Here is a 27313-nt window from a genome sequence, read left to right on the forward strand (position 1 = left end):
AAACCGCCTTCCGCCTCTTCCCCATGTGATCGAAAAGAAAAAAGAAAAAAAGTCCTTTTGCTCCTCCTGCAGAGAAAGGCCAAACTCCTGACATGCCCTGGCCAGCATTGCATGAAAAGCGCCAACATCATCTGGTTGAGAGGGCTGAGCTTGGCTGTTCAGGGGATCCACTTTGGGGTCAGTATCCCAGGTATCCGTCCACCTGGGCGATGACGATGCAGTCGACAGTGTCACGTGAAACACTCAGGATCCGAATCCACCAGCGCCCCTTCTTCTGGATGCGTCCCAGGGAGGGGACGAAACCAACTATGGACCGCACCAGCGACCGAACTGTCGGTGACATACATGGGAGGGCCGGGCGAGTGGCACCCGCACCCTCATTGTCATGGCACAACCCATACCACCTCCTCCATGGGAGCCACCGGGATCAGCGGGACTGGGAGCCGCGCATCCAACTGCCCCAACGACTGCAGCGTGGTCAGTGTTAGGGAGAATTCTCTGTTTGGGCTGAATTTCCCTACCTAGTGAGTCCCCCAGCAGCTTTGCTGGATTTCTGGGGTTTCTTTTTTTCTCCTGCCAAGAGTGAGACTCTTTTACCCTCACTCTTGGACCTGTTGAAGTGTGTTTTCTTGGTTAAACCTTGTATTGAATGGGCTATGGGGTCTTTTACTCCATAGGGCCTCATGTATTTTTGTGATGTGGGTTACACAGCACCCTCTGTGCCGTGACCCAGGGGTGTCCTAGGGACTCCCCAACATAGACTCCATACCCTGGGACTGACTACTGTCTCCTAGGGCATGTAAAGTCACCAAAGACTTTGCTAGTCTTGAATCCTGAACAGAACCAGTACAAACCATCATATTGTGGACGTACTGGCTGGGGCAATTCGATTGCCCCAGGGTCTGTTAGTCGAGGGGGCACGTCTCCGTCCCCCCTGATCGAGTTTTGGCTGGTGGCAGTGGAAACTACTTTTTATATTCGACCGCGAATATTTCCCTATGGGATTTCCCATTGTTTTAGGCTAACACATTTAATTATTTATTTACGGTAGCCTTAAACATACCGCCGGTTTATATATTTATTATTATAACTCCGGTTGGGACTTTTTGCCAAAACTTGATTTTAAAATGGCGTTGGCGTTCGCCTCTGTAACTCTGACCCAAAGTGGAGCCCTTTGTTCCACTTTTGGCGGGCTTCTCCACAGAAGCCCTCCAAAGTGGTGCCACTCTGTCTGGGGTACTTAGGAGGGGTGGAGGGGGATTTAGGCACCCTGGACTGAGTTACCTTGGTAACTCAAGTCGCACTCCGTCCTGATTGGCCCAAGTGGTGAGCCGGCCGGCTCACCACTTAGCATGTTTGAGTGACAGCTAGGCTGGGTGAATGGGGGTTTGCTGCATAAAAGCAGGGCTTTGGGGACTGGAACTTCAGAAGTCGCCACAGGACCAAGAATCCGACGAGGGAAGAGCTGAGCCGACCTGCTTCGACGACACCACCCGGTGGAGCCCTGCTGAACCGTCTCACCACTTTTCCCGACGACCGAGGAGAACTCTTAACGGAGTGGCTCCTTCCCTTGACTGGTGGGGACAACCAGTTTTCACCTTCTTTTCGCTCCTCGAGGTATCTCGTGGCCGCCTTGCCCGTGCCAAGCACCCCGGCAACCGGAATACCACACTTTTACCCCTAATCGCGAAAGTCGGTACAACCCTTTAACCGGAGGACTCCGCGGCTGGTTTCTTCCCGGGCAGTGCAACGACCTTCTTCTTCTGCTCTTCAGCGAGAACTTCTTCTCCCCTGACCGACGTCGAGCCTTGCTGCCACTGCCTGGAACAACTGCCACCGCTGGAGGATCCTTTCCGCTTAAGGTACCGTGTTCCGCCTGGCTTCCCTTGCCACCGACTGTACGGGGTAGATTTAGCCCCCGGCTTTCGAACCTGGGAGTGCCTGGGACACCCTGACTAAACTTTCTAAGCCACTCTAAACTCTTTCTAACTCGTTGCAAGACTTTGAATCCCTAATAACAGTGTGATCTTGGGCACATTTTCGCTCCGGCTACTCTAAGAGTGGGCCCTGCCTAGTGACCTTTGCTCACCTGTGACTTTGTACTTCTTTGAGCCTATTGCAAGTGTTCTGGACCTTAGAGTGGTGTGTCTAACCTATTTCTGTTTCTTTTTATCCCTTTCTTGAATCTACTAGAGTGTCATCTAACGTTAAGCACTCAGCTCTGTTCGAATTATGTGGTGTTAACCTAGAGTTGTCTAGATAGGAGTAAGGGTTGAAACTGCTTTCATTATAACTGTGTTTGAAGTGTTTTTACTATATTTTGCTAGAGTGATTTCAACTTAGGTGTGTTTAATAAATAAATAACTATATACTTTTTTTGAAACCAAGCTCTGGTCAGTGTTTGCTTGTGCTATTGTATTTGAGTACCTATTGTGTATACTTTACATACTGCCTAACTCTTCTTGAGGGAAGTCTGACTGCTCAGCCACAGCTACCAGGTAAACCTGGGTGGTGCGGACTGCTACCAAGGGGGTTTACTGCTATACCTGTAGTCTTAAACCTTTTGCAGTGTTCCCTAAGGGAACTGCACAGGTTTCTGCCTAACAGTCAGCACCTGTATGGACAGCAACGAGTGCGGACTCACCAGCAAGTACTGCGATGGGACAGTATTCAGGCGTGCTGACATGGACGGCACTGCCGGCTGTAGATCAAACGCCAAAAGATTAGAAAACTGATGGTTTCCTTCCTTCGGAGTGGAGTCCAAGTCGTACGTCGTGGGGTCCTGCTGCAGAATCTCCAACGGGAGCAATGACCCAAGGCCGGACGCCAACTGCCACAGCACCGCTGAAGGCAACTGCGCACCAGTCACCGCAGTCGTTGAAGAATCCAGCGTGGTCAACGACAGAACAGTCGCAACCACAGTCGAAAGAAGAGAGGGCAGCACCACCACTGTCAAAGGGACTTCCGACAACGAGCCCCTCGGCGAGGGAACCCAGGCCGCCACTGGCCTAGCCTTCTCCTGCGAAGTGATCCGTTTGGACATGGAGCTGCATTGATGTTTGGAAGATTCACGGCCTGAAGAGGAACGGTGCCAGTCCTTCGAAGAAGAGTGCCTAGTCGACGAGGAGGACGTTTGAGACTTTGCCTTCTCTCCATCAGTCGCCGAGGCCTTGAGCGACAGCATCGCTGACTTCTCCGGCCTGGAACGCACCACCTTCGACTGGTGAATCCTGGGGCTTGTCCTGAGAGGGACCACTCTACCCCCCCCCCTACTCTGCTGCACCAACCTGGTGCCCGATTACTCCCCGCCTTTCCTCACCTCCGCCCCTACCGTGGGCTGCTTCTATGATGGGGGTTCTGCCGACTGCACCCTCAGGAGCGAAGGAGACACCTTCTCACCGTAGTAGGACTTGCCGCCGCGGGCAAAACCAACCTTTGACCCCGGGTAAGTCCCCTCGTTGAGCCAGCAAATTAACCCCCGATTGAGGTCCTTCAGCGTCTTCTGTGAGAAGCCTTGACAAACCTCACAGTTGTCAGAGGAATGATTGGGATATAGGCAATAAAGACAGTCTGCATGCCGATCCCCATCGTAGACTTTCTTCAGGCCGCAGGTCGCTCACGGCCTAAACATCGATTTCTTCGGACCCACAGATCACATACTGGGCCTGGAAAGAAACAACTAGCGAAAGCACGTGCAGAACACGAGAGAGAAAACACAAGGCGACCCCAACAGTTGAGACCGTTGAAATCTGAAGGGTAGCCCGACGGTCGGGCTATTTATACTAGATGTCCTATTGGTGCAGCCCAAAGCACCCAAAAAAGATGTTGATAGGACACTCCAGTCGAAGCTTTCCATAGGAAAACGCTATGTTAAAGTTACTGAGGTGTTCCCAGCCTGACGGCAAATATTCACAGCATGTGAATCCATGAAAGATCCAATGCTGGAGAAATCACCTTTTTAGCAAAAAGGTGGCCCTTCTGTGCTTTACCAAGGCTGAATTAACAGCCTGCGAGTAATACAGACTAAAAGTCAAAAGGGAAACCCACTGCCGCCAGCCATTCATGTAAACTCACAATTGTAGCATGTAAGTAAGAAAGGTGATAGGGATACAATGTATCCCCCAGCTCTCCACATAAGGTATGATGTGCTGGCTCACTTATACTAAGTGTAGAGGGGATGAACATCCCTCTTTGCTAGTAGTTCACCCAAATTACAGGAAAGCAAAATTAACAGGGAAGTCCAAAGGGGCAACACAGCCTAAGCCCAAATGTTTGAGGAAACTAACTCCAACCATACACTATGGAGAGACACACAAATGTCACCCATAAAAAGAGTAAAATACTAGGTAAGAGGTAAAAAGGATTCCCACTCACTTAGGGACAAGGTAAAATAGTTACCAAGTCCAAGCAAAACTTTTGGGGTTGACACAGGAAAATGGACCATAAATATGAAAATCTTACCCAACAACTTCACTTAGCTTTGGTTTGGTTTTCTGACAGGACTCTTCTTCCTCCTCCTCCCCTGTGGCTTCTTTAGTTTGCCTGAAATTAACTGGAGCTCTTGATAACTGTAACCTACTCAGTTGGTATCTTAAATGAAAGGCCGTTTAGAATTCCTCTCAACATTCAAAGCTGCTTTTCTTGATTCCAGCCAATCAACTTCTAGATGCATATCCTCCATCTTGGAAAGGGACAATCCCAGTCTCCTGATCAGCCTTCCGTTAAAGAAACATTAACTGCTTCAAGAAACACACTTTCTTCCAAAAACAAATGGAAGAAACATCCCCAACTTTACGTACTACCTTCCCTTTCCTGGAGTATCTTCCCCGTAGGACTCGGACTAGTATGGTGGAAAAAAACAATCTGGGGGTCCTAGATACGTGAGGGATTATGGGTACACTACACGTCATAGTAAGGATAGTGTTACACACCCAGGTAGACTCCCATCTTCGGGAAAAAAAGATGCAATACTCAGATTACCGCTAGATGACGGACTATATGCACATCATGCAATTCTAAGCAACTTCACAAGCATCAAAAACCTGGTTTATTAGTGATGGAGGGACGATATGGGATACATTACTCACCGTAATCGTATTTCTGATGCTTGTATCTGCTTAGATTCACATGCTGTGCATAGGCCGACATCTAGTGGAAGCTGCGGAGTATTACAGTTTGTTTTTCGAAGTCGAAAAATGGGCGTCGACACAGGGCGTGCCAGTAATACTATCCCTAGTGTGACGTCCCCTGTACCCATGATCCCCCACGCGTCTAGGATCCCCAGATTGTGTTTTTCCTGACATGAGGTAGCATGAGGAGTAGCGTGAGTACAGATAGTCCAAGCAGATAGACAGAAAGGTAAGACTACAAGCAACCATGCGCCTTCTCTCGGAGGGGAGGAAGGGTGGGTCGCATGTGAATCTAAGCAGATACAAGCATCAGAAATACGATTACGGTGAGTAATGTATCCCTTCTGAGGCTTGTGGAATCTGCTTAGATCACATGCTGTGCATAGATTAGCGAGCAGTACCAGAAGAAGGAGGTGGGATGTGAGAAGGGTCATGAGCAAACAGGTGTCTTAGAACCGCTTGTCCCACTTGTGTATCTGCCTTGGAATGAGTGTCAATGCAGTAATGCTGAGTAAAAGTGTGAATAGAGCTCCAAGTAGCTGCTTTGCAAATGGTGTCAAGGGGAACGTTTGCAATGAAAGCCAGAGTGGCCCCAATGCCTCTGGTAGAGTGGGCCCTTGGCGTAAAAGGCAGAGTCTTTTCAGAAAGAGAGTAACACAGCTATATACAGTTGATAATCCACTTTGAGATAGCGCCCTTAGAGACGCGATCCCCCTCTCTGCCTGTAGCTACGGAGACAAACAGTTGATCTGTTTTCCTTAGCGGTCTGGTTTTATTTACATAGTATAAGACCGCCCTACGCACATCTAGGGTGTGTAGTTTCACCTCAGCTGAGCTTTGTGGGTTTTGGAAGAAAGCCGGAAGCTCGATGGACTGGTTTACATGGAACTTGGATATGAATTTTGGTGAGAATCTAGGGTGTGTGCGTAAAACCAGTTTGTCCTTGTGGATAGTAAAGAAAGGATCTTGCACTGACAGAGCCTGAATTTCACTGACCCTTCTTATGGAGGTAATGGCTACTAAGAAGGCTGTTTTATAAGTCAGGTGTTTGAGACTACTTTTATGCATGGGTTCGAAGGGGGGCCCCATGAGCTTAGATAGCACCACGTTGAGATCCCATCCTGGCGGTGGGTTCGATATAGGAGGGTGAAGTCTCTTTACTCCTTCCATGAAGGCTTTAACCACTGGTACTTTCCACCACGAAACCTTGTTATGGGATGTGGTGTAGGCTGAGAGGGCTGCCAGGTGTACTTTCAGAGAGTTAAAAACCAACCCTGCATCCAGCAGGTGGAGCATGTATGTTACAACGTTGGAAGGAGTGCAATCAACCGGGTTGATTTGTTTACTCTGGCACCAGATAACGAATCTTTTCCACTTGTCAAAGTAACAGTGCCTTGTATTTGGTTTCCTGGACTCTTTTAGAATGTCCATACACCTCTGTGGTAATTTGAGATGTCCAAACTCTATGACTTCAGGAGCCATGCTGCTAGGTTCATAGAGTTGGGTTCCTGATGCACTGTTTGACCTTGTTGCTGGGACAGAAGGTTGTACCAGGCTGGGAGTCTGATGGGCTCGCATACCGCCATCCTGCGTAGGTGTGGAAACCATGGTTGTCTCGCCCACATGGGAGCAACTAGGATGAGCGTCATCGATTCCTTGTTCATCTTGTACACCACTTTCCTGATGAGAGGAGTTGGTGGGAAAGCGTACGCAAACATCCCTGACCAGTTCATCCACAGGGCATTCCCCTGGGAGTCCGGTTGTGGGAACCTGGATGCAAATCCTGGGCATTGTTTGTTTTCGCTTGTGGCGAATAGGTCTATAGTGGGGAAACCCCACTGAGAGAAGAGATCTTCTACTACGTCTTTGTGAAGGACCCATTCGTGTTCTTCTGGGAGGGAGTCTCTGCTTAGAGCATCCGCTAGGGAATTGAGCTCCCCTGGAACATGTTGCGATGACAGGAAGATGTTCCGTCTGAGTGCCCATATCCATATTTTCTGGGCAAGCTTGGACAGATTTGGCGAACGAGTCCCTCCTTGCTTGTTCAGATAGAACATGGCTGTCGTGCTGTCCGTCCTGATCTGCACCGACAAGTTTAGTAGATGGGGCTCGAACGCCTGCAGCGCTCGGAATACTGCCAGAAGCTCTAGCAGATTGATGTGGTTCTTGGCTACTGAGTGAGACCAGAGACCCTGAGCTGTGTGGTGGAGATGGTGAGCTCCCCACCCCGTCAGGCATGCATCTGTAGTCACCACTGCCTGTACTTCGGGATCGTAAAAGGGTTTCCCCTTTGCGAGATTTTCTCTTGTCCACCAGAGTAGGTTCTGTACGAGTGTTGGCGAAACGACCACTAGATCGTCCCACTGACCACTTGCCTGAGACCACTGTTTCGCCAACCATTCCTGCATGGGACGCATGCGCAGACGCGCGTGGGGGACCAGGTAAATGCATGACGCCATCATGCCCAGTAACCGCATAGCTTTGCGTACTGTTATCTGTTGACCTGACTGATAATGCAGAATTTGCAGAAGTATGTTCCGAATTCTTTCTTCCGAAGAGAAGGTGAATCCTTTCTGAGTATCTAGGATAGCTCCTAGAAACTGTTTTGAGGTGCTTGGCACCAGACTTGACTTTTTCTCGTTGATGGAGAAGCCTAATTCGTGGAGGAGGTCGATGGTCCTCTGAATGTTTGACCTGCAGATTCCTGGGGTTTCCCCCGTTATGAGCCAGTCGTCCAGATAAGGGTACACTGGGATTGCCTCCCTGCGTAGGTGTGCAGCTGCCACCGCCAGTACCTTGGTGAATACCCTTGGTGCTGAAGCTATCCCGAAGGGCAGTACCTTGAATTGGTAGTGGCGACTGTCCACCTTGAAGCGCAAGTATTTCCTGTGCGCCGGGAGCATGGAAATATGAAAATAGGCATCTTTCATATCCAAGGTTGCCATGTAATCCCCCTTTTTTAGGAGTGGGATTACCTCTTGTAGTGTGGTCATACGGAATTTTTGGGGCTTGACATACTTGTTGGCAGGCCGTAAGTCCAAAACTGGGCGCATTGTTAAATCTTTCTTTGGCACAAGGAAGTAAGTTGAATAGATACCCTTGTTTACCTGGTGTCCCAGGACGAGTTCTATCGCGTCCTTTTCTAGCAGAATGGCGATCTCCTCGAGGAGGATCTTCTGATGTTGTAAAGAGTGGACTTTTTGTCTTGGAGGATGGTTTAGGGGACGTTGCAGTAGTTCTATGCAGTACCCATTGGATACTGTTGACAGCACCCATCTGTCGGATGTTATCCCTTCCCATGCCTGGGTGAAACTTGATATTCGTCCCCCTACTGGGGTTGCATGGGAAGGGACCCTGAACTGAGCGTCACTGCTTTGGTGGAGGCGTGCCTCCTCCTTTACTGGGGCTGCCTCTGCCTCTACCACGTCCTCTTTTACTACCCCTACCATACGCCTGGGTAGACTGTTGTGAGCTGGTGTTCCACTGTGTACCCTGGGTGTGGGAGTAGCTATTTCCTCTATTGGAATTTTGGGCGCGGGAGCGACGAAAATTGCCATTCCCTCTTTGGTTAGGTGGTTTGGTAGTTAACTGGCCAAGGGATTTGAGGGTGTCGAATTCTTCCTTAGCGTTTTTTAGAGCGTCCTCGACTGCCTTCCCAAACAGGAGATCACTTTCCACTGGTTTGTCTAAGAGCGCAGCTTGTGTTTCTGCTTTGAATCCCGACTGCCTCAACCAAGCATGCCTTTTGATGACAGTCCCCTCTGCTATAAGTCTACCCGCATTGTCAGCGGCGTCCAGAGTTGCTTTTACAGTGCAGCCTGACACGTTCCTTCCTTCCGCACAAATGCGAGCTAGCTGGCTTTTAAGGGGTTCGGGAGCAGAGTCTATTAGTGCTGCCACTTCTTCCCACTGGTGACAGTTGTAGCTAGCCAACAGTGTGGTGGAATTCGCGATTCTGGCTTGGTAGGCTGCCGTGGAAGCTACTTTCCTGCCAAAACCATAAAGTTTTTTACTTTCTTTGTCGGGGGGAGCCTCAGAGGAAGATAATGGTGTACCAGCTCTTTTGCGGGTGTTGGTTACTACTAGAGAGTCTGGCTTAAGTTGACCTCTAATATATAGGGGGTCCGACTGGGCTGCTTTAAACAGCTTCTCCACTCTCGGATTTACAGGTCTTGTCAGGTTTGGGTTGACAAGGGATGGTGCTATCTGCGTTGAACAGATTTTAGGATGGGAATGGTCTGGGCTACTGGCTTCCTTTCCCCTATTAGTTCTTCCGCAAAGTCCCTTTCTTCCTGGGCACCTTGTGTGTCTATGTGGAAGTGGTTAGCTGCCCGAAAGAGCAGTTCATTCAGGAGGGGCTGATTATCTATCGGGGAATCAGACACTGGGGCTTCCCTTTCGACTGGTGAGTCCATTCTGAAAATATCTGGGCTATTTTCTGGCTCATCCTCGTCTTCGTCTTCGCCGTAATAATCTGATCCTGCAGGATCTTCTGGCGTGTCAATTTCCTGACCTTCTATAAGGGAAGAGTTTCCTTGGTCTGTAGGGAAGAGGTAAGAATAGGGTTGGACCTCGATGGGGTCTAAAGGCCTAAATGGTGTCTCGACCCGGGGTCTTTTATTTGAGGGGATAGGGTCCCTTGACCCTGAGGGAGAATCTTCCTGAGGGTTTAAAGCTATGAGTTGTTCAGGGTGTCTTTCGAAAAAATTCGCCAAGGAAGACATCCTTGACATTACTCTGTCAATGTCCTCGCATGACCAGAGTTTTGAGCTTGGGGTGACCTTGCTGGGACTTTCTATGGATTGGCCCTGAGAAGACTTGGTCAGTTCTTTTGTAGTGGAGGACTGCAAGGGTTGTTTCCTTTGCTGTTTACCCCCTTCCCCGTGGGTGGAAGTGTGTTTCCCCTTTCCCTTATCTTTCGACGCCTGGCGTCGAGGATCGGAGGTGGAATCCCTGTCTTTCGAACTAGCCTTCGAAACTGGGCCCTCTTTACTCCCAAGTGATGTACCCTTTTCCTGGGGTGCAGGCTGGGGGTGGAAGTCGTGTTCGTCTCCGGACGAATGATCTTCCGGGATATTAATGGTCGAGGCACTCTGTGCAAGTGTGGAGGCTTGCCTGACGTCGTGCGGCGACCTCGACCGGGACCGCCCAGAGGACGTCCTTTCGGACCGCTCCTTCTGTGCCTCTTTCCGAGGTTTCGACGACGTCGAATCTCGGGTGGATTTTTTGTGTTTAGCGTGTGTATGTGTAACGCTTTTGTCGCCGGGGGACTTCCCCATAGTCGCCGGGACGGACGACCTTCCGAGGCCGGGGACGTGCGTTCGGCTGTCTTTCGACGCCTTGGTGCCCTCGCCGTCCGAAAGTTCGGCGTCGCTGCCGTCGCTGAAGGTACCCTCCGCCTCCATAGCTGCTAGCTTGGCGTGGTGGGCCCAACGCTTGGTGGAGCGGTCCTTAAGAGTTTTGGTCTTAAACCTACTACAGGCCCTGCAACCCGTCTCGGGGTGGTCTCTGGGTAGGCAAAGGTTGCACGTAGCGTGCTTATCTACCCAAGGGTATTTCTTATTACACTTGGGGCAAAACTGAAAGGGCGTACCCTCCATACGCGCCTGTGGGCAGCGGGCAAGTGTGTGTAGGTAATAAGGTGTCGAGTGTGGAAGTGTACCACCCCCACTCTCCCTACTTGTAGGGCCGAGGCCAGCGGCCCAGGCCCGAGCCGAGGCGGAAGCCTCAAGGCCCAATCCGTCGGGTATTCGACGTTGATCTCCTCCCCGGTTCGGCGTCGAGATGTTGATCGACGAAAGGTTGGTCAAACGGGGCAAATTAGAATTAGTTTAGAGTGAAAATATGGCAAAGCCAGGGAACTCCGATGAAGTGCTTCCGACCAGAATGGTCTGTAATACTCCGCAGCTTCCACTAGATGTCGGCCTATGCACAGCATGTGATCTAAGCAGATTCCACAAGCCTCAGAAATATATATATTTTTTTTTAACTTTGTTGTTTTCCATGACAAACCAATAACCAGACCAGACAAAAACACAACCAAGAACTTGCAGAGGGGACAATATTGAGCTGAACCAGTGGGGATACCATTGGTGCGCCAGGATAATAGGGCCATCAAGCCTGTAATACTTCACTCAGCCTGAAATAACAGCATAGCCACGGCTATCCATTCTTCTTCCCTCGTGTATGTCCCACGTGATACATTTCCAGTCTTGATCATATCTCCCAGTGAGTACACATTCAGCTTCTCAAGGTGGAGCCTGAAAACGCAATTGTCACACCACGCACCCTGTAAATGGAAAAGTCGGAGTGTACAGCAAATCCGACCCCCCCAGCTCCACCCACCATTCGCCTCAAACATTCCCATGCATGTGATGTCCACTGGTTGAATTTACATCCACACCACGCGTGTGCATTTCCCCCACAGTAGTCCCCTCAAATCATTTGCAAGTTATTGCCCTCGTCAATTTAGCATGTAGTAACTTTGGGGAGGGGAACCACCACTAGACTATTTTAGTGGTGTGGCCAGATGACACGCATTACTCACCGCAATAGCATTTCTGATGGTTGTATCTGCTTAGATTCACATGCAGTGCATATGGTCCGACATCCAATGGTAACCGCAGAGTATTGCATCTCGTCTTTCGGGGACCGAAAGGGGACATCGGCATAGGCGTGTCTGTAACACTATCCCTGTGGTGACGTGTAGTGTACCCAAAATCCCCCACGCGCTGGAGGTCCCTCCGATTGTACCTTTTGTGCCATGAGGGAGCACAAGGCTATTGTGAGTGAGCACATAAAGAGAGAAAGTAGTAAGACATCTATGTTCCTTCCACCCGAGCGGGGAGGCAGGGTGGGCACATGTGAATTTAAGCAGATACAGCCATCAGAAATGCTATTACTGTGAGTAATGCATGTCTTCTGATGTTTGTTAATCTGCTTAGAATCGCATGCTGTGCATAGACTAGCGAGCAGTACCTGGAGGTGGGCTATGAGAAGGAACAGTAGTGAAGAGATGTATTAATACTGCTTGTGCCACCTGAGAATCAGACCTAGAATGAGTGTCTAGGCAATAGTGTTTTGTAAAGGTGTGTACAAAACTCCAGGTTGCCGCTTTGCAAATTGACTCAAGGGGAACATTTGCAATGAATGCTATGGATGCCCCAGTGCCTTGAGTAGAATGTGCTCTATGCTTGAAGGGCAGTGCTCGCTTAGCAAGAGCGAAACAGTGTGATGCATTTGACAATCACCTTGAGATAGCCGATTTAGAGACAGGATCCCCTTCTCTACCAGCTGCCAACGAAAAATTGTTTTTTCCTCCTCAGTGGTTTAGTTCTTTCCAGATAGAACACGACTGCCCTGCGCACATCTAATGTGTGTAGGCCTCTTGCAGCGATGCTAGTGGGATTCTGGAAAAAAGTAGGTAGTTCAATCGATTGGTTCACATGGAACTACGAGATGAATTTAGGTGCAAATCTGGGGTGAGTGCGCAGAACTACCTTATCCCTGTGGACTGTAACAAAGGGGTCTGGAACAGAAAGAGCTTGTAGTTCGCTAACCCTTCTAATAGAAGTGATAGCCACTAGGAAGGCAGTTTTATAAGTCAGTCCTTTCACATTTGCTTTATGTATTGACTCAAAGGGAGCTCCCATGAGCCTGGTCAAAACCACATTTAGGTCCCACCCAGGAGCTGGGTGAGAAATGAGAGGATAAATCCTCTTAACTCCTTCCATAAAGGCCTTAATCATCGGTATCTTCAACCGCGACTCCTTTTGTTGTGATTGGTGTAGGCTGAGAGCGCAGCCAGATGAACCTTTAGGGAATTGAAGACCAACCCAGCGTCTAACAGATGGGTAAGGTACAGCACAATGTGTGTGGGTGAGCAATCGATGGGATTGACGCACTTGGAATTACACCAGATGACAAAACATTTCCATTTGCTGGCATAGCAATAACGTGTATTAGATTTTCTAGCTTCCCTGAGTATGTCCATGCACCTCTGAGGGAGCTGTAGGTGTCCAAACTCTGATCTCAGGAGCCAGGCTGCCAAGTTCAGAGTTTGTGGGCATGGGTGTAGGGTCTCTTCCCCCCCCACCCCCCGTCCGGAGACAACATGTTGTACAGGTTGGGTAGTTTTACTGGTGGGAAGAGGGACATTTCGATCAGATGAGCGAACCAGGGTTGGCGGGCCCACATGGGGGGTCATCAGTAGCATGGTAACTGGTTCCTGGTGCATCTTGTGCACTATCTTGTTGAGAAGGGGACTTGGGGGGGGGGGGGGGGGGGGGGGGGAACTCGGAAGACTGGGGTGGAACGTAGACAAATTTCCCTTACCATGTTATCCAGGGACCGTTCCCCTTGGAGCGGTTCTGGGGATACCTAGAGGCGTAGTCTTGGCATTGGGCGCTCTCCCGAGTTGCGAACAGGTTGATCTCTGGGAGGCCCCATTCTGCGAAGACGTTGGACACTGTCTTTGTGCAGACGCCATTCGTATTCTTTGGGCAGAGGAAAATCTCTGCTGAGCACGTCTGCCAGAATATTGAGTTCCCCTGGAACATGTTGGGATAACAAACATCTTGTGTCTGAGAGCCCATATCCAAATGTTTTGGGACAGCTTGGATAGCCGTGGAGAGTGAGTGCCCCCCTGTTTGTTCAGGTAATACATGGCTGTAGTGCTGTCTGTTAGAATCAGCACTGTCTTCCCTTGTAGTTGCATCGGAAAGGCCTTTAATGCCTTGAACATCGTTAATAGCTCCAGTAAATTTACACGGTTGGACGCTACTTGAGGGGATCACACTCCATATGCTGTCTGCTGAAGCATGTGAGCCCCCCACCGATACCTTGGGGTAGTACCTTGAATTGGTAATACTTGTCCCTCCATCACGAACAGATATTTCCTATGCGCTGAGAACATTGAAATATTAAAGTATGCATCTTTCATGTCCAATGTTGCCATGTAATCCCCCGGTTTCAACAGTGGGATCACCTCCTGTAGCGTTACCATGCAAAATTTCTGAGGTTTATGAACTTGTTCGGTGGGCGCAGGTCTAGAACAGGGCGCATGGCGAGGTCCTTTTTGGGTACAAGGAAGTATACTGAATAAATACCCTAGTTTACCTGAAGAATAGGGACGGCTTCTATGGCGTCCTTTCCCAGCAGCGCTTCCACCTCTTGATTCAGGATCTCCAGATGGTCTGGTGAAAGGCACCGTGAGCATGGTGGTCTGAATTGTGGAGGTCTGGTGAATTCCACACAGTACCCGTGGACGACCATCTTTATGACCCACTGGTCTGAAGTTATCCCCTCCCATGCCGTGAAGAAAGATGTTAAGTGCCCCCGACCGGGGTGACATGGGAGGGGACCTGGATCTGATGGTCATTCCTCTAGGATTGGGGCTTCTACCTCTGGCTTTGCCACGTCGCTGACCCCTTGGAGGGTAGTATGCGGGGCTTCCTGATGTTTGTCCGGTATTGAAGTTCCCTGTGACAGTTCTGACTTGCACGGGACTGCCCTGGAAAGGACAGCCGAGAGTTATTTCCACTCTGGGGGGTAGGGAGGGTGAAAGTCTGAGTTATTTGTTCCAGAGACTTAAGAGTCTCATGCTCTATTTTGGCTGTTTCGAAGGCCTTATCGACCGCCTTTCTGAAGAGGTGAGCTTCTTCAATCGGTTTATTGATGAGCAAGGCTGCGTTTCAGGCTTAAACCCTGAGGCGCGCAGCCAAGCGTGCCTTTTGAGTAGTGTCCCTTGGGCCAGAGACCTGCCTGCTGTTTCAGCCGTGTCCAGAGTGTTCTTTATCACATTCTGGGTCACCTTCCTTCCTTCGGCCACAAGAGAAAGAAGCTTGGACTTTACTGGTTCTGGGACCTACTGCAGGCCTTCCTGAAGTAGGTTCCACTGAGCATAACTCGCCAGCAGCGTATTATTTGCTATACGCGTGGTACATGCGGCAGCCAAGGTGACTCGCTTGCCTAAGGCATACAGCCTCTTGGATTCCCTAACTAGAGATGCCTCCCCCGTGGCAAGGGGTACTCCTGCCCTTTTTCAGGTGGTAGTTACTACCAAAGAATCGGGGGTGGCGTGTCCTTTAATGTATTGTGGGTCAGAAGGAGCTGGCCGAAATTACTTTTCAACTCTTGGGTTCACTACCCGGGTTTGAGCTGGTGATAGCAGGGAGGGAGCCAATCTTCTCTTGATGGAATTAAGGAGGTGAATGGCCTGGCTAGAGGGTGGTTTCCCCTTCAGAATATCCTCTACAAACCCCTGCTCAGGCACTGCCTCTTGAGTAGAGATTTGAAAATGCTAAGCTGCCTTCTTTAACATGGAATTGAAGGCCATCTGGTCGTCCACTGGCGAGGCCTGGCGAGCCGGGGTGGGCGGAGGGGAATCCAGGCACAATACATCAGTGTCCTGATCTTTATGGGAAGCGTCCATGGGTCCGTTCCCCCTTGCTAGGTTTCTTCCCAATTGTCCGTGGCATCCGCCTGTTCCTCTTCGTAATTTTGTAGAAAGGAAGGTTCTTCATCGTAAATGTCCCTATAAGTGTCTGGACGATGTCTTCATGTTGGACGGGGACAGAAGGCTGATCTTCTTGGAAATGTGAAGTAGCTTGAAGATTAGGCTCTCCGCAAGACCTTTTTGGGGAAGACTGTTCAGAAAAACTGATAATTATTTCCAGACGGTCTATACACCCTTCACATTTTTCCCTTGTCCATTTAGAGGACCCAGAAGGGCCTACGGGTGGAAAAAGTCCTCTTCCGCCCTACAGCGCCGGAAATTGTCTCTCAGGGTGTTGGAAAAAAGCCCTTGACTGTCCTCATAGGTATCGTGAGAATCGGGGAACCATGGCGTATCCAAAGATTTGTCCGTAGCCTGGCCAGTGTTTTTTGACGTAACAGGAAAAAGGCCAACAAGCCGAAGTAATTCTCTCGATGCCGTCTTCGATTATAGCCTGAGTGAGATAGTGGTTCCGATGGTCTATCGGTAGGTTTGTTGCCTTCCATGGCAATAGAGAGCCGACGGTTGTTTTCTCGACTTGAGGCCTATTCGTGATTTTTGGGCCTATCACAGCCTTCGGGACTGCCGTAGCATCGGATTTCTGCGCTTCGGCGTGTAAACCTAATTTAGGGGTAGCGCCCTTATTTGTTTTTGAATGCCCAGTCGCAACACGTTGCTGCGGATGCGGCGAACGTTTTGGATCTGTACGATCCGAGGAATCCGCCGAAATTTGACGGCCCTGATGGCGCTTTCACCTTCTATGACGTACCCGTCGAAATAGGTGTAGGGGTTGTGCGCTCAGTGAAATGCACTTGTGCGCCCTGTTGTGGGTGTTGTCCCTGAAGTAAGACCGGAGTCAAGCCTTAAAGGGATAGGGACTGGCGTGGCGGACCTAGAAGTGTCCGCATCGAGGTCTATCACATCCGCAACGGATGTTTGGTCATCGGAGGTGCCCCCGTCACTTTCGGCGGGTGTGGCGGTAGGGGAAGGTGATTCTACCCGTGAATACCGTACACTGCCCACCGCTTTACCCGGCGCTCCTTAAGGGTCTTAGGCCCAAGGAGTTTACAAGCCGCACAACGCTTCTCGTCGTGATCTAAGGGGAGCCCGGCGTTGCACGTCCAGTGTTCGTCCTTCCAAGGATATATGACCCTACACTTAGGGCACAACCTAAAAGGAGTCCTTTCCATAGCAAAAGGGGAAGATGACCAGACCTAAAGGGTAAAGAGGGGGAAAGAGGAAAGACATACCGAAAATATGGCCACCCCACCCCACTGTAAAGGTTGGCCAGAGGGCCCGACCACGTGGACGCTCCGGCCACCGGATCTTAGGCGTCGAAATCCACCGCCGTAGACAAATCCCCTGCAGTCTTCGGCAAAGTTGTTCTTGTGACCGAAGTGACTTAACGGGGGAATAAGCGACAAGTCAGTATAAGAAACTATGTTTCTTATGTAAGAGCACCGCTATAGGGCGACCAGTTATCTGGCCGGAAAAAAACAATCTGAGGGACCTCGGCGCGTGAGGGTTTTTGGGTACACTACACATCACAATAGGGATAGTGTTACAGACATGCCTATGCCGACGTCCCCTTTCGGTCCCGAAAGACAAGATGAAATACTCCACGGTTACCACTGGATGTCGGACCATATGCACAGCATGTGATTCTAAGCAGATTAACAAGCATCAGAAATGTTGCTATCCTACCCCTAGCTCACAGCGGCCCTTGGAGGCACGTGCTGGGTAGAGGAAGACCTATCAAAGCCCAATGACAAAGCCATATCAAAATCTCCAGCCCAGATAACCTTGTAAGTCGAGAATTTATGGAGAATTCGCACATGTCTGGAAGAAGTCGGGGGAGTCAATGTTTGGGGCATGCATCCCCAAAACATTCAGCCGCAATTATAATAATGTGCCCCTCTGGGTCATCAATTCGGCCATGAAGTCAGAAGTCAAGAGACCTGTGAATATTTGTGGGGACTCCCCCCCCCCCTGAGAAGGATGAGCCATGCCTATGAACCACCCACTCCCTGGGCCACGGGGAGCCTGCTGCCCCTACCCAGATGAGTCTCCAGCAGAAACAATATATTCACCTGATGTTTTTTCACATGGTTCATGATCAAACTGATTTTTTTTTAATTATTGGTGAACCTGCATATGTTCCAGGTCATCAGTGATTCGTTCACCTGCCAGTCTATCCAACACAGCGATATTTAGCCATAACCCATTTCCACCGGGGACCGATAGAGCAACATTTCTCAGGCGGACTAGGGGACTTCAGTGAAAACAAGTAGAACAAAATAGGTGCCACTGCAGATGCTGTATCCCAATAAATCAGAACAGACCCAATCGCCATAAACGCAAACATACCAGCTATTACCACCACCCTTTTCTCCCAACCAACTCAAACAGAACACAACCACCACTGCAGTTACTGTGGAATCGGGGAGCCATCGGCAGGTGCTCTAGCTCCTTGTGACAGACAACCTTGTCAAAATGTTCACTTTCCTGTGTTAATGTGCCGCTGTTGAAGCTGTAAGCCTCCTGGTCAGGAACTTACAGCTACATATGCGAAGGAGCGCAGTTCATGCACCACTCGGTTTTGCTGGGAACAACGTAGCACATCTACTTCCTGAGGATGTTCTTGACCACCTGGAAAGTTTCTTTGCTCCTGGACCTGTGGGCTAAAGTCCGGGAAAAGAAATAATTGCAGAGCACCCTCCTCTCTGGTGGCATTAAGTAGCACATCTGTCCCGATAAGGCAAGTTAGGCCTTACACCATCCTGACATTTTCTTTAATAAAAGCCTTTTGTTATTTGTGATTCGATTTGAGATTGATAATGCTCATATCCTTCCGGAGCCAAGCAGATACCTGCATCTAAATGCAGATATTAAATCCTTTGCCCACTTCATACAACACCACAAAGAAAAACATGGAAAAAAGGACTTGCAACATGTAAGAATTCACCATACTCTTAAGTCAGATCTCTCACTTTCAATTAACCTCCCGACTCTCAACAAAACTCAACAACCTCCCTGGCTCCATACACCTCTTGCACAATCCCGGAGATTAAAAATGGACCTTTTCCCTCTAACCCCCCCCCCACCTTGGCTTTCTCGCAAAGTGCACTCGCATAAATAGATGTCCTTTGAAGCACTCCGAAGTGGTGCCTCGTCAAATAGCCTGCGCAGCTGGGCAGAGTTGAAAATTCTAGCGGCATGTTCTGGCGACCCTGCGGTGGTCTGGAAACCAGGGAGCAATGCACTCATTCCACTAAAAACATTTGATATTGGCGGGTCCTCCAAGGTCTCCAGAGGCAACTTCTCAACACATTTTTCCATATTGACTAATGCAGTACACTCCAGCAGCCCTAGTATACGCGGATTATTTCTCCTTGATCTACCCTCAAGATTGTCGTTCTCTGCCACGACCACCTTATCCATCTGTTGGAGGAGCACCATTTCCTTCTGCAGGTCCGCCACCATCTTCCCCATCGCTGATTATTTGCTCTGCCTCCGACATGCAGCTGCACAGCTTTTTGATCTGTATCGCTGATTCCTTACAAGTGAGGGCATCTATCTTTGCCGAAAGGCTGTCTGTGCTATTTTTTTTTTAAGACAAATGGAGTATGGTTGAGAGCCTGGGCATTGAACTAATAAGGGCCTGGGATAGGGTCCAACACCTGTTGCGCCTGATCTGCCGGTGCAAACTGTTTCATCTTCGCCTGTTTCTTAGGGTTGTCCATACTGGTGGGGCCCCCAGGTACCCTCTACATGCTGGCGAGCAACCACGCTAAAACATGGTTTGTACTGAGGATCTTCTTTCCAAACTTCTACCTTGCTCGGGTGCATAACCACAAGAATAAATTACCAGCTCAACTTGGGGCCTGATATCACCCCCATGAGGTGCGAGCCAGTAAGCTCTCAGTGCGAGATTCCACACAGGTGGGTCAGCTGAGGTAGTCATCTAGGTAGGTTTGCACAGGAAGGGGGACCAACTTCAGCCCAATCAGTCTCCCCTAGGCCCTGTGTAGACTTGTGCCCTCACCTGTCCACACGGTAGCCCCACTGGTGATGCGAGAACGCAGTCACTGCTGCCCTAGCAGTACTACGAGCGCAGTGACTATGTCCCCCAGGACCTGTTAACCGAGGATCCGTTCCAGACCAAGCAACTGTAGTGTAATTCAGCGCAATGCACATCAGACTCTCAGTACCAACTTGTAGCAGGTGGGGGGCCCACCACTAGCCCCACTTGGAACTAAACCTCACAAGCAGGCTCTCACTCTGGCCCTGCGCCTGAGCAGCCACTGGGGTATACCCCCAAAGCGCACCATGCATCACGGCCTTCATGTGAGTTGGGACACACGGCAGTCCGGATCTTCTTGCTGCCTCAATGAGCTTAGGATGTCCTGATAGGGACTACACCCCACTGCGGTGAGGCTACCAGGCCTCCTTCCCGACAGTCACATCACAGGGGCCACCGCTGTTATGGACACCTCAGAGGTGGAGTCAGAGATATCCTTCAGGTGATGAGGCCGGCTGCTATCTGTGGGATGCCAACACTGTAGTGCACGTCCCTGGTGGGCCACCCTGCCTGGGCCCGGTCGTCAACATGGAGCAGATGAGGCAGCCGGTCTGTACTGCTAGTGCTCCCAATCAATATACTGCTCACCGCCTCAGGATCCTGGGGCAGATATTAACTGGATGCCAGGCGGGACGCAGGCCCTGCCCCATCATGTTGTTTGTGCGCAAGCAGCCTGACCCGCTTCGACAGGGCGCTCAGGGTGTCACAGTGATGCAGCGGTCCCAGAGCGCAAGACCTGGATTTTGAGGTGCGATTGTATAAGCACAAACATTTAGAAAGAAGTATATTAAAACAGGATGAATATGTCATCCGTCGGAGCACTCTCAGGCTGCAACCATTTTGCAGCAGCGCAACAGCTCCCTCCACCCAACACAGCGTGAAGATATTGGACCAGAAGTCTTACTTGCTTAGAGTGCATTTCAAAGGCATAATAAACTATTATATCATTTTATACTTCACCTTTGGCTGGAATTATTGGTGTTAGTCAGTGTGGACTCATTGTAGCCCTAAACCACTTACACCCTTGCTGAGACTAAGCCTTATTGCTCTGCTACCTTACCCTGAATGGGTTGGACTAACGGCTCAGTGTCTCCCCTGTTCATTATAATAGGGTGGCACCCCAATATTCGCCTAACAGAGCGGATTTTGTAAATCCAACTGAACACTGATCAGTAGGGCACTTGCAGGGAGAAGAGTGCTCTCATGGGGCAGAACAGGGTATTCAGTGTATCCTGAGCCACGTAGGCTTAGGAGCGCAGTACCACATCCATTACATTTTCAACTCCGACGAGCCATCCATTGGGGACTCAGGGAACATTCGCTTAACTGGTCAAGGAAAATTAAGGCAGAAGGGAGTTTTGGCAGAATTGCAGTTCAGGACTTTTGACATTGCACACCTTACCTGATCGGCTTATAATACTCCTGCACTCTGCACACTCCCAACTCTGCTCCCAGATCTTCATGGAGGAGCAGGCCAGGTGAGTACCACGTGAGCCACAGCACTGACAGCGCACAATTTCCCATTTGCTGCAAGGAAGAAGAGCAAAGATTTACAAGACAAAAAAACTCTTAAAGAAATCAAAATCAAGTTCATTTTAGCCCTTTACTGAAGTGCCAAGGCTGCTGCTTATGAAACAGGTGCACCATTATGTTAACTATCCCTCTGTCAGGTTTCCATATTATGTTCTTCACATTCTCAGGGGTTCTGGGAAATGTGGGCGTTTCAGGCATTCATTTTGAAGTAGGAGAAACAGAGGTGTGTTTAAGTACTAGGTTTAGCTGAGAGAGTGGAGCTCTGGGTAGTAGTTTAGGTTTGTTATCCTTAACTTTATTATTCATGAAGGCTTAACTTTCCCTGGCCAAGATGGTGGATCGACATTACAGCAGTGATTGGTTCAGACATTGTGTTGTCACTTGGAACCCTCTGTGAAATTCTAAACTGCCTTTCATTTTAGTTTTCATCTGAATAGGTCATAATATTGTTAACTCCAGTTAATAAATAGTTTAAAAGTTTCTAAAAGTCTTAGATCTTTTGTTTTTGCAAGTTTAAGCCCAAATCCTAGTTTAGGAAAATAAAGAAGTCAGCAGCAGACGTTTTCTGAAGAAACTTGAGTGGCAGAGTAAGCAGATCTACAGTGACCTCTGAAGACAGATTAAGCTAAGTGTGCTATGTTTTTTAAAAGAAGATTTACTAAGTCTTGAGAAGAACTGTTTTTTCTACTGAATCATTTCCTTTGTGAGAGACCGTTTTAAATGACCTTTAGAAGAGTTCTCAGTAGTTTGTGGAAGAATCACTATTCAGTGGGAGGAGCAGTAAAAAGTAGAAGCATGTGTTTTACATTTTTGTTGCGCTTGTAATGTTTTCAAGTTAACATTTACTAACTGGGCGAGCAGACGTAAAGTAAATCATCACTTTTTAAAAGTTATTAACAATAAAAAGTCCTAGCATAGCTTCGGGGTTTTGTTCTGGAGGCAGACGCGCGAGCCGAAGGATTCATGTTAATGCGCTATTAGAGAAAATGACGTAGCACGTGCGTTGCAGCCATTTTGGATACTACCTTTTTTTATTTGTTGCGCTTTGCGAAAAGGGTTTTTATAAGACTTCAGACTGTATTCATTGAAAAGCCATTTCACATTTTGGATTTTTGGAAGGAAGCAGAGAAAATTAATTTTTGAAAGATCAGCAGTAATTGAGAATAAGGAAAAGAGACTTCACTGCTGCCATGTGAGGTACATTGAATATCCTAGCAAAGTAATATCTTTTGGGCAATTCAATTGAAGGTCATCTGTGAGGAAGACACAAGGAGATTTCAGCATAGAGCAAGTAGAGAGAAAAAAAAATAATTTTTACAGCAGTTCAGTCAGCTCAAGAGTTTCACCAGAGCAGCCTAAAAGCAATAAAGTTTAGGCTACAGGACATCTACTGACGAGGCCAAATAAGCAGTAGAAGATAGAGTTTATTTTTTTCTCCATTCCCCTTGCCCTTTGGGTTGGTCTGTCCAATAGTTTTAAAGTTTCAGGATATTTGGGCTGGCAGGTTTAAGGGTCTGGTGGGTTAGCTTCACTCCTGCTGGATCCTACAGTTACATCTTGACAGAATGAAAGGCCCACGAATTTGATCCTGCCTGAGTGAAGCTGGATCCAGAGTCTGGGTTGAGTTTGGCCACTTTGGGAAAGATATTATTGGAAGTAAAAGAATAACTGAGGGAGGCTAGGAAGGAAACCTTATCCTTGGGAGTTAAGATGGAGGAACTAAGCAGTCAGGTAAAAAAAGGAGATTCAGCAGGACCCTCTGGTTTGAGTTTGGGCATTGAAGAGGGACTGCCAATGTTGTACCCTTGTTGGGCAGAATCCAGTGCAGTTCCCTTAGGGAGCACTACACCAGATTAGGACTACAGGTGAGAGCAATAAATCCCCTTTGGTATTAGTCTGTACCACAAAGATTTAGTTGGTAGCTGTGGCTGAGCTATCAGACTTATCTCAAGAGGGAGATGAGTATTCAGGGTTTACACAATAGGCCCATTAGGCTATGGTATGGAACAAGGAAGCACTGACCAAAGCTTTGTATTTAAAAAGCAGATACATATTTTATACACTTCTAATAAAACACGTATCACAGTCATGAAGCAAGTTAAGTCAAAGGAAAAATATACACACTCCCAAGTTAAATTGTACACCAAGTGAACCAGAGTGAAAAACTGAGCAAAACGGCACAGTGACAACTACACACAAGAGATCCTCTAACAATTCCTCACAAGGGAGGGAAAGCACAAGTTATATAGGAACTTCTTACACACCCTAGCAACACTTCCAATCATTTTTCTAACCAGTTTAAGCAAGGGAGTGCATCAGTATAATCAATACTTAAATGAAAACTGAGCAAAATGGCATTTCACAAGGTTTAGCAAGGGGAAGAAAAGGGTAGTTAGAAGTAGTAAGTGCACCAACAGTTCACAGTGAGAATCAATCTAAAGAAAGCAGATCTAACAAATGTGATCAGAGTCAGTAGGCCTGTGCCAGAGTCAGTGGTATAGGGCAAGGGCCCAGGAGCAAAATGTTCTTGTAGCTGCAGTCAAGTCTTTGGTTAACGAAATTGAAAATGTGGTTGCAGAAGTTGACGAGACAATGTTAAGAGATAGGGGGCGGCCGACCCAACAGTTAGGTAAAGGATTTAAAACACCTTTAGTGCTACTGTAAAGAAAGGGCGGCCTGGAGGAACAATGTACCTTTAAATGAAGAAGTGGCTCCTGCGGTGGCAGTTGTTCCTGGTAGTTCCTGCAGTTTGGGTGATCCAGCAGAGGAAGAGAGGCTCTCGTCGTGGAGGAAGGTTCGAGTTACTGCACTACCCAGGGAAGAAACCAGCCGCGGTGCTGCCCGACGAATAAAAGGTAAGCTCCTTTAAGTCGCAGTCCGGGTGGACTGGTGTCTGGCTATCTGACCTCCGGGTACAGGGTACGGGAGACTCGACCAAGGCAGGTCTGGGAAGGCAATTGGCAAACTGGTTGGCCCCACCAGCTCAAGGGAAGAAGGCTCTTGCAGGTGAAGATCTTCTCTCGTCATGTGGAGAAAAGTGGCGAGACGTTGCAGCAGGGCTTCACCGGTGGTTCAGTCGTTGCAGATGTCTTTGGCTGCTCTCCTCTTCGGCTTCTTAGTTCCAGTGGCAACTTCTTGCTCTTCCAGTCCTCAGGACCCTGCTTTTATGCAAAATGAGCCCCATTCATACAGCCTAGCTGTCACTCACACAGTGGAGTGGTCATCTTGGCGGTAGATTCTCCAGCCTATCGGGATAGAGTGCGACATGGGTTGCGGAGGCAACCCTGTCCAGGGGTCCTACTACCCCTCCCACACAACGGACCCACCCCAGACTCAGTGTCGCCGAAAGGAGGGCTTCTTGGTGGAAGCCCGCCAAACAAAGGATCCCCGACCTGGGTTAGGAGTTTAGAGAATGGCACGAGAAAGAAGGCACAAGAAAGAAGTTATATTAAAGTTCTGGCAAATAAAACCTACCTGAGTAAAGTTAACATAAGAATAAACCGGCGGTATATTAGAGGCTGTCAGAAAAAGTGGTAGCCTCGAACAATGGGAAAATCCCATAGGGAAAAATTCGTGGTCGAATATTTGTGGTAGTAACCACTGCCACCAGCCAGAAACTTGAGAGGGACTGTATGGTACCCTCTCGAAAATGAGCATAGGGGAAAAACTATTAACCCCTTCCAGTACTTCCATAGTAAGATGGGTTGTACTGGTTTAGTTCATAGGATTTGACTAGTAAAGTCAATCGGGACTTTACATGCCCTGGGAGACAGTAGTCAGTCCCAGGGTATGGAGTCTATGTTTGGGGGTCGCTATGACACCCCCGTCTCTGCACTGAGGGTGCTGTGCAACACATGTGGATAAAGATGGTTCCTATGGGGTTGAGAGAGATCCCATAGGCATCAAACAGAAAAATAGCCTAGAAAACACAGCAAAAATGCCTAAGAGTGGGGAAAGAGAGTCTCACTCTTAGCAGGTAAAAAGAAACAAACCCTTCAAATCCAGCAAAGCTGCCGGGGGACTCTATAGGTAAGGGAAATTGGCCATAAAATGAGAATTCTCCCCAACAACCCTGATGGTAGGGATGTAAAGGAGTCTAGGGGTTTAGCAGACAAAGAGCAGAGAGGTAGGGGAGATCACATTCTTTCAGGTTTAACAATGGTTACTACCCCTTTAGCACCTCCGGAAAGATTTGGAGGGGATTTCAGAAAATTAAAATCTTTAATGCAATGAGAGTTGCACTATATGTGCAGGCCAGACTCGTTTCCCATGGAGACATCCACGGTAGCATTTTTAATTTCTTATCTTACGGGGGAACCTGCAGCTTGGTCAGTACCCTTGGTTGAGGGGGGGGAGGCTACTGAATTACATTGTTGGTTGGATTTTAAGGCAGCATTTGGAAGAATGTTCGACAGAAGAACACTTTCACAAAGTCTTGATGGCAAGTTATTAGAGCTGCGCCAAGGGAGTTGTGAACTGGTGGCTTATATTACCCAGTTTAGGGGGTTGATTTTAGAGAGTGGTTGGCCTGAAGAAAAAAGACCTATCTTTTAAAGGGGTCTGCGTGAGGAGTTAAAGGACGCCTTGTCTACTATTATCGAGAGACCAACCTCTTGTGAAGACTATTTCTTTGGTAACGAAATTGGATGTGAGGTTGAGTGAGAGAACGTCAGAAAAGCGAAGATGTTTTTCTGAGAATAGGGTCTGGTTTAGGAGTGAGCGTCCCAGAACAGATCAATTGGTGAAGGAGGTTAAGGGTTCGGTGCGGGATGGTCAAGTTAGGCCACCTTTGACCAAGGATGAAAAAGACAGGAGACGAAAGGAAAATCTGCCTTTATTGTGGTGACAGTACTCATTTTGTAGGAAGATGCACACGCACCACAGACGTTTTCAACCACTTGCTGGAAGAGGACAACCGGTGGCAAACACAATCCAGAGAGCAATTCCACACATAACATTAAACGTATCCTTTACTTGGGAAGGTAAGCTTAGGTGTGGTGGTCGGTGTGTAATTGACTCGGGGGCAACTGGGAATTTTATCGATATTGGGTTAGCTGGCAGGTTGGGTATTCCAGTAGTTCAAAAAGGCGTCCCTGAGAAGATACGGGAAGTTGATGGAACACAGCTTGTCTCTGGGTTGATGACGCAAATGACAGATCAACCGAAAATGAAGATTGGGGAAGAACATAGTGAGGAAATCGTTTTTGAACTCATTGATGCACCACAGTTAGATAATTTTAGGCATGCTATGGTTATCGTTACATAATCCCATAATTGATTGGGGGAAAAGAACTGTGGAATTTAAATCAGAGTATTGTAGAGAACAATGTTTGGTGGAGGTTTAGGAGGAGGGTCAGGAGGAAATGTAAGTTGCAAAGAGTTTGTTTAGCAGCAGGGGTGGTGAAGGAGCATGTTGTAGGGGCTGTGGCTGGAGTTCTGCCTGAGTGTTATCAGGAGTTTCAGGACATGTTCGATAAAAAAGAAGCAAATGAGTTACCTGATCGGCTATTTGACTGTAAAATAGATCTTAAAGATGGAGCACCAATTCCTTGTGGAAGAATTTATGCTCTTACTGAGAAGGAGTTCTTAAAAGAAGAAGAGAATCTTGCTGAAGGTTTTATTCGACATTTGCAGTCACCAGCAGCTTCATCCTTGTTTCTCGTCCCCAAGAAAGATAAGACTCTTAGGACTAGTATCGACTACAGAGCATTGAATAAGATTACATTCAAGAATCGTTAACCTTTAATATCGCTAATGTTGGATCGGATTCAGGGAGCCAAGATCTTCACAAAGTTGGACCTTAGAGGGGCTTATCTGGTTCGAGTTAGAGAAGGTGATGAGTTGAAGACTGCATTTAGAAATAGTTACTGACTTTTTGAGTATCAAGTTATGCCGTTTGGTCTATGCAACGCTCCAGCCACCTTCCAATTTTTTATCAATCAGGTTCTTCACAAGTTTTTGGATATATTTTTGGTAGGGTATATTGACATCTTGATTTTCTCGAAGGAACAAAAGCAGCATGTGGCGCATGTTAAGAAAGTTTTGGTGAAGTTGCATGAGAACCATCTATTCGCC

General features: G+C 48.4%; 1 protein-coding gene across 2 annotated transcripts in view; it reads right to left on the reverse strand.

The window, feature by feature from the left end:
* Positions 1 to 27313, reverse strand: part of G2E3 (G2/M-phase specific E3 ubiquitin protein ligase) — a 950771-nt gene that overhangs the window by 293899 nt on the left and 629559 nt on the right. For both annotated transcript variants that reach the window (XM_069638501.1, XM_069638502.1), the window contains exon 10: positions 21108 to 21232. In XM_069638501.1, coding sequence (XP_069494602.1) covers positions 21108 to 21232 — 125 coding nt within the window. The remainder of the gene's footprint in view (positions 1 to 21107; positions 21233 to 27313) is intronic.

The sequence above is a fragment of the Ambystoma mexicanum genome, chromosome 14 (genome assembly GCF_040938575.1).
Source record: "Ambystoma mexicanum isolate Mex_15411 chromosome 14, UKY_AmexF1_1, whole genome shotgun sequence".
Taxonomy (NCBI): domain Eukaryota; kingdom Metazoa; phylum Chordata; class Amphibia; order Caudata; family Ambystomatidae; genus Ambystoma; species Ambystoma mexicanum.